Source organism: Bubalus bubalis, chromosome 4, assembly GCF_019923935.1.
Source record: "Bubalus bubalis isolate 160015118507 breed Murrah chromosome 4, NDDB_SH_1, whole genome shotgun sequence".
NCBI lineage: Eukaryota > Metazoa > Chordata > Mammalia > Artiodactyla > Bovidae > Bubalus > Bubalus bubalis.
In genome coordinates this window covers 59,212,753-59,230,190 of record NC_059160.1, presented here as the reverse complement: position 1 = coordinate 59,230,190, position 17,438 = coordinate 59,212,753, and the positions used below count along the sequence as shown (strand labels likewise).

Genomic DNA, 17,438 nt, shown 5'->3' with positions numbered 1-17,438 from the left:
CCTGTCCCTGGGATTCTCCAGGCAAGAACACTGGAGTGGGTTGCCATTTCTTTCTCCAATGCATGAAAGTAAAAAGTGAAAGCAAAGTCGCTCAGTCGTGTCTGACTCTTAGCGACCCCATGGACTGCAGCCCACCAGGCTCCTCCATCCATGGGATTTTCCAGGCAAGAGTACTGGAAGTTTCTTTGTATTCTATTGCTGGAGGAGATGTTTGTCCAGATGCAAGTATTCCACTAAAGGGTCCCAGGTTCCAGCCTGTCTCAAATGTTAGTTAAGAAGAAAAGAGAGGCAGTCTAAGGGTTGAGCCTTGGGATTTTCAAATATTAAGAATTAGGGTTGACAAGGATGAATTAGCAAAGAGGGCTAAGAAGGAGGGGTCAATAGGTTGGTAAAGGACCTGTAAGCCAAGTGAAGAAAGTATTACAAGGAGGAAGGAGTTAGCAACTGGGTCAAATGCTGTTGAAAATTTATGTGAGATAAAGCCTAAAAATTGAAACTAGATTTATTCTAGTGACGATCCTCGGGGTGAAATAATGGGGGAAAAGTCTGATTTAAGCAGTTTTAAGAGAGAATTGGAGAAGGAAATGGCAACCCACTCCAGCGGTCTTGCCTGGAGAATCCCAGGGACAGGGGAGCCTGGTGAGCTGCTGTCTATGGGGTCGCACAGAGTCGGACACGACTGAAGCGACTTAGCAGCAGCAGCAGCAAGAGAGAATGGGGAACAATGAAAATAGAACTTTTTGAGGAGTTTAATTATAAAATGGAGCAGAGAGATAGGATGGTGGCTTGAGGGGAAAGAAGTGTCAAGAGAAAGGGTTAAAAAAGTTTTTTTTTTAGAAATTTAGATATAGTCTCTGTGCTATTCTTTACAGTTTCAGAACGTATTTGTCTTTTAATAGACATTTGTACCTTTGGGTCACCTTCACCCATTTTTGCCCACCACCCCACAACTCTGCCTCTGGCAACCACCAGTCTCTTCTCTGTTTGTTTGAGTTCAATTTTTTTAGATTCCAAATGTACGTGAGATCATTCACTGTTTACCTTTCTCTGTCTGATCAGGGCTCATCCATGTTGTCACAAATGACATGGTTTCCTTCTTTTTTATGGCTCTGAATAATATTCCATTGGGTAAATAGCACATTGTCTCTATCCATTCATTTGTTGATGGACCCTTAAGTTGTTCCATATCTTGGCTACTGTAACTAGTGCTGCAGTGAACACAAAATTTTTGATGATTTTTAAAAATAGGAAAAAAAGCAAAATGGGATGTTGACTCAGCAGAGGGAAAAACTGGTGACTGGGAGGAGAGAGGAGAATTGCCGGAGTGATGACCTTGCAGTGTAGATAGCACGGGAACTGGGGGCTGTGTGGGTCTAGGGGTAGGGGCTTGCAGGAAATCCATTTGGATTCCTTCCATTTATTCCCATTGAGGTAAGAAGCAAGGTCATCAGCCCTAAAAGGTAGATAAGAGGCAATTTCCACTCCTTTTTTTTTCTTCGCTTAGTAGCCAATTAACCATTCTCCAATCACTTCTAACATTGGAATTTTCCCTGTGTCCCTCCCTTGTTCCCACAGCTACCATCTTAATCAAGTTCAAATCATACTATGTCGGTGTTGTAACTTCATAACCTCTCAGCCACCACCCTTGTTCTATCGTAGCCTGCTGTCCATACAACTGCTGGCTCACGCTTCCTAAAATATGAATCTCCTTCTGCTGGGGTCTTACTCAAAACGCTTTCTTGGCTGCCCATTAAAGAGGATGAAGGCCACATACACAGTGGGGGCTTTAGGCCTCTGGAAACCCTTCTTGGTTCAAAAGAACTGGCCGTGTCATCTCACTGTGCCCTGCATTGCCACTTTTAATCCTGATTTCACCCTCTCCTGTGCAAGCTGGTTCTGTGACCCAAGGGAAGCTGAGACTTCTCTATGCCTGATTCTCATCTGTAAAAAGAGGATATAATGGGACATACCTCTTATGAGTGTTGCTGCTGCTGTTGCTGCTAAGTTGCGTCAGTCATGTCCGACTCTGTGCGACCCCATAGACGGCAGCCCACCAGGCTCCCCCATCCCTGGGATTCTCCAGGCAAGAACACTGCAGTGGGTTGCCATTTCCTTCTCCAATACATGAAAGGGAAAAGTCAAAGTGAAGTTGCTCAGTTGTGTCTGACTCTTAGTGACCCCATGGACTGTAGCCTACCAGGCTCCTCTATCAATGGGATTCTCCAGGCAAGAGTACTGGAGTGGGGGTGCCACTGCCTTCTCCAATGAGTGTTGCTAGAATTCAATAAGACTATCCCAGTGTTTATTTAGAATAGTTACTGGTATAGTATAAACACTTAATCAGATTCAGCTATTCTTTTTTTTTTTAAGATTTTTTTCAATGTGGACCATTTTTTAAAGTCTTTATTGAATTTGTTTTGATAATCTTTCTGTTTTAAGTTTTGGCTTTTTTGCATGTGGACTCTTAGTTCCCTGGTCAAGGATCGAACCCCCAACCCCTGCATTGGAAGGGGAAGCCTTAACCAGTGGACCTCCAGGGACGTCCCAGCTTCAGCTCTTCTCATTCTATCTGAAACCCCTTCCCTTACTTCCTGATAATCTTCCCTGTTCTCTAAGACACAGCTGGTATGTCTTTCCCCCCATGAACTGTTTTTTGTTCATCCTTTCCTTCCTGCACTGATCTCTCTTCTTTCTCGCCATCATTTTGGCGTGTCCCCAGACGCTCTGTCAGTGTGATTTTCATGCGCCAGTGTTAAAACGCCCTCATAGCTTCAGCTATAGGGTGGATTTCTTGAGGACAAAGGTCATGTCTCGTAAGCTGTTACAGCCCTGTTCCCTAGCAAGTTGCTGGACTCTCACGACTTCAGATTTGACAGGAGGTATTTGACCTGTTCAATTCATTGAAGGGGTAAATTTGTTTGTCGTTCAGTCTGAAGCCTGTGTGTCCTCTCTCCCACGTGCCTGCTTCATAGCGTATGCAGCTGGTCTGCAGCCTAATTCATGGGTCTGGCACTTCCTCTCCAGAGACCTCACGGCAGCTCTGCCAACATCTGCCCTTCTGGCCACTTTTCAGGATGGCTTTTCAGTTCCCTACATGTTTATGGCCTCATCTTCTTTTCCTCTGCCTTCTCCAGTGTTAGAAAGCTGTCTTTTCCTCTCTTAAGAGAGCAGTTGCCCATCTCCAAGCTTTGTTTCCTCCTTTCGTCTCTTTCCCAAGGCACCTTGGCTTTGAAGAGGCTGCTGAAAAGGAGCAGATTATTTCATCTTTTATGATCAGCAAAGGAAAAAGTAGGAGGCTTCATAAGGAAAATTGGCAAGATCTAAGTTATTTGCATTTCATACGAATCAAAAGTTTTCTAAGTTTTTTTTTTTTCTTTTTTAAAAAAAGAACTGTCAAATAAACCAAGAAAAAAAAAATTGATCTGAACATTGAAACACCTGCTGCAGACCTGGGGGCTTTGAATTTAGCAGCTTTAGTTTGGGCCCAAGAAATTCTCTGAATTAGAAAGGCTTTTGCTGCTCCTTGGCTTGCTGCAACATTTCATTCCTAACGTCACTCTTCCCTTTCCTTTTAGAATACAGCAGAGCCAAAGAGCTCCTCTGTGTGCCTGTGGACGTGACAGACACCCTGAGATGTTTTAGAGAGACCTTGGAAAAATCCAAATATCACAACAGATCAATCCGGCACAGCAGAAAGTTGCTTTCGTTATTTCTCGCACAGACACAAGGTGAAATCCAGTCGTTCCAGTCGTTCCTGTGCACCTGTGGGGAATGGGTTCTGGGACCCCCTGTGGATACCAAAACCCGTGGATGCGCACGTCCCGTACAGTCAGCTCCCCCCTCCCTAGTATCCATGGCTCTGCATCTCCAGAAACAGAGGGCTGACTGTAGTTGCTCTGTGTTCCTGTCTCTTTATTTTCACAGGGTATCATCCTGTGGGTCTACCATGTTCTGTAGTAGGTTCCTCCTTCCCCCACTTCCATGCCCGCTTTCAGCTGCCTTTCACTCTTTCTTCTTGTCCAGTGGATCACACCTCTGTTTCCCACTCTTGATTCCAACCAAAGCACTGCCTCCCTCATGTTTTTATGCCTTCTGAGTATACTCCCTTGAGTGGAGTAAATACGAAAGCAGTGTTAATGTTGGATTCTATACCTCTGTGTCCTTACTCTTTGCTTTGCAAGTATGGTGCTATAGTCTTGTTTTATTTTCATAAGTAGATGAATTGATTCATACAGAATTAACTACAGTCTTTTACCAAAGCACTACTTTATCAATGTCAAACAAATAGATGCATTTTAATATACACACCAGTAAAATTCCTTATCAATACCATAGATTTTCATCTTAGCTTAAAAAAAAGATATTCATTATGTTTGATTACTTTACACTTGTTTTCTCCCTTCTCAAAATCTATTGATTTGTAAACTCAGTCAAAGCAGGGCTTCAAGTGGTTAACCTCAGAGAGAAAAAGGATACTCAAATGTAGGTTAAGAAATCCCAAATTACCTACATTTAGGTAATCTAAAATCCTAATTTATGTTTATAATCCTTACTGTTCAAATTTATCAGAATAATAAAAATAAATTTATATTAATAAACTTAAAATAATTAAAGTTTTATTAAATATTTTAAAGTTAAAATATTTTAAAGTTATTAATAATAGATTTAAATTTAGCATCTAAGATGCTAATATTCTCTGAACTGATTTTTTTAGAAACTAAACCAATTTTTTTTACAACTACTGACAAAAGTTTACTTAGGTATATCATATATGTATCTATGTATGTATATATGTATATATATATAATGTATGTGTGTATGATGTATGAATGCATATATGTGTCATTGTTGCTCCCCTTCTCCCCCCAGAAAGCACTTATTATGATATGTGCCCACAGTTTTTGGTTGTATTGTCCACAGACACACTTAGCCCTCCATATCATGTTTTGGAGCTTCCCTGTGGCTCAGATGGTAAAGAATCTGCCTGTAATGCGGGAGACCTCGGTTCAATTCTTGGGTTTGGAAGATCCCCTGGAGGAGGGCATGGCAACCCACTCCAGTATTCTCATGTGGAGAATATCCATGGACAGAGAAGCCTGGAGGGCTTATAGTCCATGGGGTCTCAAAAAGTGGGACACAGCTGAATGACTAAGCACAGCATATCATGTTTAAACTTCCTTTGGTTATGGTGTACATTAACAGTGGTTAAGGGCATAAATTGAAAAGAAGCAGATACAATTCCTAAGGATGGTTTATACCACTTCATTCTGAATTTCACCTAGTATTAATACTAAGATACCCTCAGAAGTTTATCTCCAGTCCTTGGCTGTAGACCTAAATCCATTTTAGTTTCTCTCTCTCTGAGGTTTTAAACTCCTTCCCCAAGAATATTTTTCCCTTTCTTTTCCCTGTGTGTTCTCTGACCTTACACAGACACAGATTCTTTCCTATTTCTTTCCCCTTAGGTCAGAACTACCTGTACATTGCGCCTATCCCAGAGGTCTCTGCCCCAGAGGCAAACTAACATCTTAATGTTGGAAACTCTTTTTAAAAAAGTAAACTCAAACTGTGCAACTTCTCCCCCCGATCCCCAGGAGGAGCAAAGCATTATCTCAGCATTCACTTTCCAGCAAACTGCCCTCTGCACTATTCCTTCTGAGGTAACACGAGTGTAGAGCACATCGACACACACCCAGGCTCTTCAGAAATGGTTCCAGACACAGAGTTTAAAGAAACAGAGTCCCTCCAACTGTAAATGAGGCTCAACTCTATGTAAAACCCTTCCTTCTCCCTTTCTATTCCTCCTACTTTTTCCCTCCTCTTAAACTTTTCTTCTTTCTCCATTTTAAAGCTTCTTTTAAAATTTTTCCCATGAATTTAGGAGACAAAGGAGGAGTGAACAATTTAAAATTTGCTACTGGGAAGGTGGAGTTTTCCATGGGGACAGAAGAGATGCACATGCCAACACCCCCCGACCTTTCTCAGGAGCACTTCCGAGTTTTCAGCTCAGTGGAGAAGAGCAAGCTTCCCTCCTCACAACTTGGACTCGTAATTTCTTCTTATTACGAAACTATTAGTAAGGTTTATTCATTACATGTTCATTTTCAATATGATCTGCCACATTAATATTGAGATTGCATTTGGTCTTGAAATGATACCTTTTTAAATATATTTTTATTGACGTATAGTTGATTTACAATATTGTGTTAGTTTCATCTGTACAGCAAAGTGATTTGGTTATATGTACGTGTATATACTTTTTAGATTATTTTACATTATAGGTTATTACAAAATATTGAATATAGTTACCTGTGCTGTACAGTAACTGAAATATCATCTGTAGAAGTGGGATGAAAGAGCTTGAACATAGACTCTATTCATCACACCCTTGTAGGCAGTAACAGAGCAGTGAGGAGACGGGCCGCTGCCACCCGCCTCCTGTGATCGTCTCTCCAGCCTAGCTGTTACCATTGCGAGATTCTAGGCGCCCTCCCACTCATCCCACTTTAACTGAACCTGTGAACCGTTTGTTGAGATGTGGCCACTGTTATGTGCTTTTGCTTTGCCCCAGCTGGTTCCATTTTCCTTGTCTTTCCACTTGATTTGGCTTTTCTACAAATTCAGCAGTATAAATTCAACATGTTGTAGATCCAATGTCCCTCTTTTTTTACAACAGAAAATATTCCCCCTTTAGTGCCTGAAATAAAATTTGTATTAATATACTCTTCCTATACACATTATTTAAAAAAATAAATATGAAGTCCTAAATATAAATTGAAGGATAAATTAAATGAAATCACTTTATAATAAAAGAATCTATTTGTTAATATGTAAGAGCTTAGATGGGCTTCCCAGGTGGCTCAGTGATAAAGAACCTGCCTGCCAATGCACAAGATGTGGGTTCAGTCCCTGGGTTGGGAAGATCCCCTGGAGAAAGACATGGCAACCCACTCCAGTATCCTTGCCTGGAGAATTACACAGAGAAATCTGGTGGGCTAAAGTCCATGGGGTTGCAGAGTCAGACACGACTAAGTGACTAAATGACAACAGTTGCAGCGAGAGCTTAGGCGCCAGAGGTACAGAGAGTCAATCAGATGCTCATATATTGTATGTAAGATATACAGAATACATAGGAATATGGCAGCTGCAAATGCAGACTGATACAAGTGTATTATATTGGTGACTCAGGTACTATCAGCATTGTTAATTTTGGTGCCATGATTTTCTAAAATGGCAAATGTAGGGCATTCAGAACAAAAAACAAAATATTACAGGGATTGCATTTCTGGAAAACTGCGCATTTTGAAAACATGTAAAAATACCCTTTTATGTATAAAATGAAGTTAGATGTTAGACTCAGATAATTATCTACAAGTTTCTCATCTTTTTCCTCCCTGTGGGGGAAGGTTCTGTACACTGCAGGGCCCCCCAGTGCCAGGTCCTCACTGAGGAAACACTAGCAGTTGCCCCATTGTGACAAATAACAGCCCCCTCCCTTAGATTTCTAAAATACCCACTAGCCAATAGAGCTACCCTCATTAGGAACCAATGCCATGTTAGATGGGGTTTTTTTGGCTACACATCCTGGAATGCATGCATTCCTCAGAAAGCAACAACAAATTCAAGTCATAGTAAAGATGGGCTTTTTTGTATTTGGGTGAAGGAAGAATCTGATATGCTGCACTCTTGTCACATCTCTGATCAAAACCAAACCATTCAAGTCTTCCCATCTGCTGTAGAATAGTATTCACATTTTTCCAGTTGGCATTCAGATGCCTCAGTAATCTTACCACTACGGCTTCTTCAACCTCCCCCAAAACCATATTCCGGCCACATATGACATTTCTATATTTTATACCCAGTCCGATCTCCCTTGTATGCTTTTTCTAGATTTTTCCTACTTCACCATCTTGACCTGCCTCACTCTTACGCTATCTACTTTATTCATGCTTCCTACCTGTTAGATCCAATCTTGTTTCCTCCCTCTTAGATCCACTTTCCTACTCCCTAACATTCAAACAGAACATCATTTGTTCTCTATAGCTATATTGTGTGACATTTAGAGGGTCTATTAACTTGAAGTTTGCTTATCTACACAGTCAAGGTATAAAGCAATTTAAAATATTCTTACATACATAAAGGAAATATTTTACAGGGACTGACATTTGTTCTTTCACTTGATTAAAAATACAGATGTTCTTCAAACCAGCAATCAAAGAAGTCTTCATGTGCAGGCGTTGCATGAACTTGGAAATCTTCTCATCTTCGCACAGAAGAAAAGGTAGCTTATAGGAGTCAGTAAAACAGAGAGAACTCTGTTCACCTGAAAAATGTTTAACTATTGTGAAAAAAAGCACCATCTTTCATAAATTTTAGTTCTTGGATAATATTCCATTGCTGTGTTTTAGTCATCAAATGCTACCGGAGAGAAACGGTTATGAGCAATAAATGGCACAGATCCATTCTTTAACATTTTGATGAAAATGCTTATTCAATGCATTTTCATTCCTTTTTGAAAGGTAGATTTAACAACACAGATCTAATGCTGCCTGATGCCCCATTTCTGTTTCAGGGCTGCTTTTAAGTGTTGGAGTCAAGCTCTGGATGAAATTTTTAGAAAAGAAGATGTGCTCCATACATGGAAGGAGATTGGCAGCTCACTCACCAATGCCACTGATGGCTGGTCACCTCCAGGTTCCAAAGACTACAGTGAGGAGCTCCTGTCCAAAGGCGGCATCTGGGGGTGTTTGCAGGGAGCGGTGATATCAGCAAAGATAGCACAGTGAGTATGACGCTGGAGCCATCTGCATAGGACCTGGGGCCTTCCTTCATGGGCTACCCACCCAAGCCATGTAGGGTGCCTCACACACACTGGGTTCTTGGGCAGCTCCATTCATATCCTATAGGCTTATTATACACTTTACTTGTTTGTGTTGTTGCTTGTTTATGGCCGTCTCCTCTTCCTGTAACCAGGGCCACCTCTGGAATGTGAGCACTGCGTGGGCTCAGGTCTTTGCTTTGTTCACCAATGTATCCCAAGTGCCCAGCATGGAGATGGCATTCAGTAACTGTTGAATGAATGACTGAGTGGATGAACAGTTGGTAGGTGAGCAAGAATAACAGCGTGGAGGCAGGCCAACTAAGGCTTAATTTAAGAGCCTCCTAATAACTCTGGGCACCCCCTGGCAAGTTACTCATCCTCTCTGAGCCTAACTATTCTCATATGTAAACCATGGTGACAGAAATCACATGACATACTGTATTCATTTGCTACTACAGACTAGTGACAGAATATCAATCTGTGAGAGATTTACCATCTCACAATCTTGGGCTCTTGATATCTGAGATTAAGGTGTTCCCAGGATGCTTTCTTCTGAGGCCTCTCTCCCTGCTCATAGGTAACTCTCTTCTCAATCTCTTCGCACATGGTCTTCCTTTCTGTGTGTATCTGTGTCCTAATCTCCTCCTCTTGTAAGGACACCTCTCATATTGGATGATGGCCTACCCTAATGACTTCCTTTTAACCTGATCGCCTCTTTTAAGACCCCATTTCTTAGTCACATTCTGAGGTTACTAGGGGTTAGGATTTCAACTTAGGAATTTTGGGTGTGCAGGGGTGCTTATGTGTCAGTGGCTCGGTCATGTCCGACTCGTTGAGATGCCATGGACTGCAGCCCGCCAGACTTCTCTTCCTGTGGGATTTTCCAGGCAAGAATACTGGCTGCTGCTGCTAAGTCGCTTCAGTCGTGTCCAACTCTGTGCAACCCCATAGACTACTGGAGTGGGTTACTATTTCCTTCTCCAGGGGATCTTCCTGATCCAGGGATTGAACATGGGTCTCCTGCGTTGGCAGGCAGATTCTTTACCAGTGAGCCAGCAGGGAAGACCCAGTGGGGCATATAATTAAGCCCATATCACAGACTGTATTAATTTCCTCTTGATGGTGTAACAAATTCCACAAAATTCAGTGGCCTGAAACAAAACTGATTTATTGTCTTATGGTTATGGAGGGCGGAGGTCCTAAAATCCAAGTGTTGGCAGGGCTGAGCTACCTCTGGAGGTTCTGGGGGTGAATCTGTTGTTGCCTGTCTCAGCTTCCCGAGGCCTCCTGCATTCATCTTCCGTCTTCAGGACCCACAGACTCTCATCTTCCTTTCTGTCAGTATGCTTCTATCCTCACATCTTCTCTGCCTCTGACCCTCCTATCTTTCTCTTAAAGGACCATTGTGATTAGATTGAATCCATGTGGATAATTCAGTAGAACTTTCCCTCCCATCTCAGGGCCCTTAATTTAATCACATCTGCAGTTTGTTTTTTTTTTTCACTGCATCATATAACTGGAAGGATCTTAGTTTCCCGACCAGATCATAGATTGAACCTGGGCTCTCATCAATGAAAGCGTTGAGTCCTAACTGTGGGACTACCAGGGAATTCCCTTTTTTTTTTGTTTTTGCCACATGAGCAACATATGCATAGATTTAGGGAATTAGGATGTTGGAATCGTTGGGCAGCCATTTTTCAGCCTCCCACACATGGCGTATGTGGAAGTCTTATCACAATGTCTTATGTCTACTTAGGACTCACAAATATCAAATATTTGATTAAGGTGAAAAACATAAAACGTATGAAGAGAGTAGAGGTACAGGTTTCCGTTACCTCTGTAGTTACATTATAGGGCATGGTGAGGCAAAATATCTGCACAATATTTTGAGCTGTAGAGAAAAATTTTTTAAAATAGTAACTTGTCTTAGTTAACGATCACATTGTTTTCAGAAAATTAGCATTTGGGCAAGGGAAGTATGGAATTACCATTTTAAAAGTATAAAACGTTCAAAGATTTAAAAAGAAAACTCTGTTGTTTGATTTTTCTTTTGCTCTCCTGAGAAGGAACTCTTCCTTTCACACACACACACACAGAGTCCCCATACAAGTCTGAGTTTATAACTTAGTAGCACTTGTCAGCAGAGAACAGAAAAGCTGAGAAAGGTTCCCAGCTTGAAAAGAACAGCTTACAGCTTTCCTGCCAGAGGACACCTTAGGGTCTCTGGGCCTCTGAAGTTGTTAGTGATTTTCAGTCAACAGAAAGTCATTTCCTGGGTTATCCAGCTGGAAGTCGGACTTCCACAGGCTCTAAGGTACTCCAGGGGTTTTGGCTATTCTTGGAGACTCCCTGAGGAGAAGAAACTTTTCTCTCCCACTGCTCAGCAGGCAAAGCACCTCACAAAGAAGCTGAACTCAGACTGGTGTTATTAATACAGTGAAGTCCACTGGTGTTAAAATAAGACTTGGGAGAAGGTAATGTGGTTTATAGTCACACATGTGAGTTTCAAGACTCGTGTAAAGAAAACTCAGACTCTACTAAGGGACATAAAATGAGACAGTAATAAACACAGAGTTACCTCAATCTTTGGTGGAAAGATTTAATATCATAAATGGATCCATAATGTACTGCTGGTGAGGAAAACAGTGTTTTAGTCTATGAGAAGAAGTTAATTAATTGTGCTCATGAAAAAATTTTAAAATTGTGCACCTCCATTTCCCCAAAATTCCACTTCTGGGGATTTATCCAGTGGAAGTAATAGGACAAGTGCTCAAAAATGTAGGTATGACAGTGTTTGTTTCAACAATGGAAAAAATCCAAATGGAGATGAATATTTTAATACTCTGGTACATGTGTCTGATAAAAATATTAAAGTTCTGTAAAATAATTATATAACTGATTATGTTCAATAATAGAAAATTTGTTTATAAAAATACGTATTGCCTAATTTCAGTCTTAATGTGAATGTGCATCTGTATAATTATATGTAGAAGGAAATCTAGAAGGAAAGTGACTGAAATGTTACTGGTAATTACGTTTGCTGCTGCTGCTGCAATCATGTTTAGGTGGTAGCCTTATTGGTGAATTCCTCATTTTATTTTTTTCTGTCTTTGAATGTTTTAAATCTTACATGAGACTGTAGCACTTTTAGAATTAAAAATTAAAATTTTAATTTAATTAAAGGCTACTTAAATTTTGAGTTAAAATCTATGAGTATTAGAGTTGTATTTATGTAAAAATATTCTTGGAACATTGTCTCTGAATCAGTTTCTTTTTCTTATACTTAGATTTATTCAGACATTGGATGTTGAAAAGAGAACCAACTGTTGCCTTTTATCAGCATTACTCTTTCAGGTAACACTTCATATATATTGTTCTGTAGCAGCACAGCCATTTAATTAGTAAAATTTTAAAAAATGCAGTGGTTTATTACATTCATAAAACTGACATTAGGAAAATAACATAAACCTTGATTAAATATCCTACGCCCATCTTTCCTTTGATGACTGAACCCCTGTGGCATTTTCACCTTTGGTATTCAGCAGAGTCAGTTTTCTCGTGTTCACTGTAGATGGAGAAGTTTTACAGATAAGGAAGCTGAGTCTCCTGTCCTTCTTTCATGGAGCATTGAAGCCAGTCTGACTGAGTCTAAAGGGTTGCCCTGCCTCATCTTGAAATAAACTTTTGCTTAATTGCATGATGTAAAATACGCCATATAATGCAAGCCAAAAATAAGTTGACGACTACAGAAGTAGAGTGTCTGCAGTTCTTAGTTTGATTTTACTGTAGAAGAAAGGAGCTTTTATCCAAAATATAAGACATTCTGAGATTCAGGAACAAAGCCAGGGGCTTCTGCAATCTCCTGGAGGTCCTGTTTATTTTGAAGGATGGAACACCCTTGTTCTGTGTATCAGAGAGTCTGATAGCTTATGAAATCTGAGTGTATAAGATCTTTGAGACAGGTTTCTTGGAGTATATAGCCAGATTTTTTAGTTTTCTCATGTTCCATACACCTCTTGCCAATGCTTCAAAGGGAAGAGGTGGAAAAGGCAAGGATGCAGAGGGAATGATAATCCGAATCAGATTTTTTCTGTTGCATCCTTTACTTTCTCCTGATATTCCTCGTTCTTGAAGATAATGCTGTTTATGTTTTAGAAAATAAGTAATTTTTTTGCTTAAATGTAGATAGTATTTCTTAGTAATTCGACAACTAAAATAAAAATTAGCTCTGGGATTTATTTTAAAAGTCTGTTCATTCTTTTCATGATTTTAAACTAAAAATTAAACAATTGCATAATATTTTAGACTAGGTATCTTGTAAGTTTAATGAGCAGTCTGATTAAAGTTATTCCTGATATATACATTAAAATAATTTGATGATGCATTTGTCATCAAGAAATGTCATTGTTTAAGAAAACATAAGAAGTACTCCTAAATGTACAATTTGATTTTGTGTATTCATCTTGTTTCCGAATGTCTGGCACAATGTTAGAAATACTGGTCAAATTAAACCAATTACCTTTTCACTTAATTCAGTTAAAAATTTAGAATTACCTGTGCTTGATTTAGACTTCTGAAGTATATTTTTCTTTCTTCTACTTGTAGGTTGGTAGAGTGGAGAAAACAGATTTTTGAGTCAAATAGTCAAAATTTTTGAATCTTCTTTTTGCCAGCATTAACTGCCAGCATTAACCTCAGAGAAGTTAATCATTTCAGCCTCAATTATATCACTTGTGAGATAATAAGTCTTCCTTCTAGGGGTGGGTTAAGTGAGGATTAAATGAGATAATATTTATGAGGAATAAACTAAGAGTGCCCAACACAAAGTCAACTCTCAACAAATGATAAAATAATGATAATTTCTTCTTAAAATAATAAGTATCCAACTACCATGAGGTTTAAAAGGCCCATTGTCAGTGATAAAGCATTTGGAACCTGTAGTGATGAGAATATAAATAAGTACCTTTCATTGACGCTTTCAAACTGTGGTGTTAGAGAAGACTTTTGAGAGTCCCTTGGATAGCAAGGAGATCCAACCAGTCAATCCTAAAGGAAATCAACCCTGAATATTCATTGGAAAGACTTATGCTGATGCTGAAGCTCCAGTATTCTGGCCACCTGTTGTGAAGAACTGACTCATTGGAAAAGACCCTGATGCTGGGAAAAATTGAGGGCAAGAGGAGAAGAGAGTGACAGAATGAGATGGTTGGATGGCATCACTGACAATGGACATGATTTTGACCAAACTCCAGGAGATAGTGAAGGACAGGGAAGCCTGGTGTGCTGCAGTTCATGGGGTCAGGAAGTGTCAGACACTGCTTAGCAACTGATCAACAACAAACAGCCCTTTATCATAGGGTACAGTGTGCTAGGCAACACAAAGCACTTTGGGAAGGAATACATTTATTCTTTATATCCTTTAAATACTTATCTTTCTTGTTGTTACAAATGCAAATTCCAGCTGTTCATTTCACCTTTTTCGTCCTCAGGGTTTGCTTAGAACCACACTGCCACATCCTAAAGCTGAACGTTGCTACGCTCAGTATGAAATCACTCAGCTTCTCCCGGGCATCGAGCTCTTCTCAGACAGATATCGGGCTGACATCTGCTCTGTCATTGCGAGTTTGTATTATGTCATCCGCGAGCTGCACTTTGCTAAGCAAAATCTAGTAGTAAGTGATTTGTAAAATCAACAAATCATAATTCATGGTGATATCTTACCCCACTTATATTGTACTTTTTACTTGGCAGGGTTAAATTTTACTATTGTTCTTGTGATCAATTCTTGTTAAACTTTTAAACTCTATTTTCAGGATTCTGATCTGTACTTCAAAATAAAATAATTAATATTCTTTTTTTAACATCACTATTTGCATGCCATTTTGAATATACTAGACAGGTCTATTTGATTTGGTTCTTTCTTTTTTTTAACACTATTATTTATTGTTTTTTCCCCCTTAAGATATGGTGAAATTGACTAGAATGTTTAACTGGTCTGGAACACAGAAATCTAGTGGACTTATAACTTCACTTTATTAAGTCATGAAGAAATATCAATATCAAAACTATGGGAGTATTTCTTTATTGAGACAAACTTATCTTTGTATCTGTCTCATTTCTTCTATGTTAAGGGCACATCTAAGTGAAAAACAGATTCTAAATATGAAATTAAAGACACTTCTTAATATCCTAAGAAATTAAAACTCTCAAATAAAAACTAATTTCCTTTGGGAAAGTAAATCACGAATCATAAATTTGAAGTTGATTTCGTTTTAGACATAAATTAGTATTTTCTGTTGGTTATTATATTTATGGTTTCCTCCTTTATCTTAGTTTTTATTTTTTCTTCCTCTGTGCTATTTCCTCTACTATTGTATGTCTTTTCTCACTGTGTTTGCTTCTTAATATCTGTTCTTTCTCTTTTTCTGCTTCTTTCCCTTTCCTCTATAATTTTAATACTTATTATTTTCTCATACGTTGTTTTCTGTTCTCTTGTTCTAAATTAACTCTCTCGTTTTGAAAAGATTTATTGTCCCCTGATATTAGTTGTTAAATTATAATGTCATGTGTTAATGTGAAAAGGTTGATAATGCTTGTAATACTTGTCAGATTTGGCACACAAAAAAATGTTTATTAGAAAAAAAAAACAAATATGGTGTTCCTCTCATTGTTAAGAGGATTCATTTCTGGATTTAGAAAATAGTTTTACCTATTCCCTGGGTAACCTTTAGCTGCCTAGTCCTATTCATATATAATACATATCACTGCACTGGAAAAGAAATGAGACTTTTTTCTCTGAAGCTTAAGAAATGGAGAACATTTTTCTGAATAATTGAGCAGTTGGAAGCAATAAAATGGTGTGTTTTTATTTCTCACTAAAGAAAAGATACACTCTCAAAGGTAATAGCCAACTCTTATTGTTTTGTACTGCGTTAATTGTAGAAAAAGGTATTGTTATGTTTGTAGAGCATCATTATAGAAAAATGTATTGTGTTATGTTTGAAATCATTTAAGGCCAGTTCTAATCCTCTTTAAAAGCTGTTGCTATTAGCAGCTGCCAGTTGACTGACAATGAGAGATTCCTTAGCTGAACTTGCAAGATGTAAACAGTTTACATTTTGTATTACACTACCTTCTAGAAGTGCCTAAGGAGATTGCTGTAATATGTAAAATTTACCAAGGGACCCCTTGCTGTGGAATAATGGGAAATAGTTTGCTAAATAATAAGGATCCAAGTTCCCATTCTTGCTCCGTCTTCCTTTGATGGGGCAGGACCCAGCTGCAGGGAGTGAACTTCAGTTTTAAGTTGCAGTTAAGAGCTGTTCAAAAGTCCAGGCAAAACTATCCCTCAACACCTGCCTTTAGCTGAATCGTGGTTAGGCCAACTGAAAAGTTGATAGTCTTCAAGCTTTCACATACATCTATGGGACATCAAGAAGACTTGAACTTTGGGGTTAATTCTAGGAAAATAAAAATATTATGTGGAGAGTAAGCTTGAGTTTTAAGCAGTAGAATATATGTTCTGCAATGGCAAGGACTTAGATTTTTTCTTCATTCAACAAAGTCTAACATTCATATGACAGGCATGTTATACTTTTTTTGCTGATAAAGATATTTCAATTGAAGACAATAGCAGTTGACATTGAGATGAATAAATAGGAGCTATTAGGGGACATGGATGTGAGTTCCTCTGTTTTAAATTCTGCATTTATTTGATAGCTTATTTGCTAGAATGTTTCCACAGGCCTCAGTAATTCATATATATATGTTGAATTAATTTTTTTCAAGAAGGATGATTAACTTGAGTTTTATTTTTCCATGCTTATGGAAATGTGAAACCTAGGTTTGGATACCAAATGGCATCTACTTGGAACTATAAGTCACTGATAGCACTTTCAAGTTTTGATAAAATCATGAAGCATATGCTAGGCAGGTCATTTCACTTATACTAAATAGTACAGTCTTATAATATGGAAAAAATAAATCATGATTTTGTACAATATCTCTTGCATTAATATTTGGTTAAATTGTATTGTTATATTATTAACTTGATAACATATATTTCAAAACAAAGAGTGTTTTTCTCTTGATAGATTCTGCCTCTCCTTGCATTGTACCAATATTTTGTTTCTGTAATTTGCCAAGACCTAGTCAAAAATCTGGAAGCAAGAATCCTCAAGGTATGTTTCAAGCTTTTAAGACATTTGATATTTTTCAACTATTGAAGATGTCATCTTAAATTACTTTGGTTATAATACTTATAATCATAAGCTGATAGTAATACATGGTGTTGAACTGATATTAAAAAACCTTACCCAACATTATCATAAAGTGTAAAAAAGAGCTGGGTAGAAAGCTTAAATCATTTTATGCTTTGTTTTGTTGTTGTTCAGTCCCTAAGTCATGTCCAACTCTTCTGCTACCCCATGGGCTGTAGCCCACTGGGTTCCTCTGTTCATGGGATTTTCTGGGCAATTTTATGCTCTGGCCCACAGTAAAGTGAGGAACAGCTATGCCTGGTAACAGGCTAACCTAACAACATTCAGTCCAGAAATCACCTTTTCTGAATGACTGGTTTCTCATGAAGACTAAAGTTTTTGAGTTGTTTTTGCTAAGG

The 17,438-nt window shown here is 38.7% G+C and overlaps 1 protein-coding gene across 12 annotated transcripts in view; it reads left to right on the top strand.

Moving 5' to 3' along the window:
* Nucleotides 1–17,438, top strand: part of CFAP54 (cilia and flagella associated protein 54) — a 313,162-nt gene that overhangs the window by 167,830 nt on the left and 127,894 nt on the right. For 11 of the 12 annotated variants that reach the window (XM_044941473.2, XM_044941468.2, XM_044941474.2 and 8 more), the window contains 7 exons: nt 3,576–3,728; nt 5,882–6,076; nt 8,194–8,281; nt 8,573–8,782; nt 12,109–12,175; nt 14,311–14,493; nt 16,915–17,001. In XM_044941473.2, coding sequence (XP_044797408.2) covers nt 3,576–3,728; nt 5,882–6,076; nt 8,194–8,281; nt 8,573–8,782; nt 12,109–12,175; nt 14,311–14,493; nt 16,915–17,001 — 983 coding nt within the window. The remainder of the gene's footprint in view (nt 1–3,575; nt 3,729–5,881; nt 6,077–8,193; nt 8,282–8,572; nt 8,783–12,108; nt 12,176–14,310; nt 14,494–16,914; nt 17,002–17,438) is intronic. The other variant, XM_044941472.2, reaches the window with a different exon arrangement.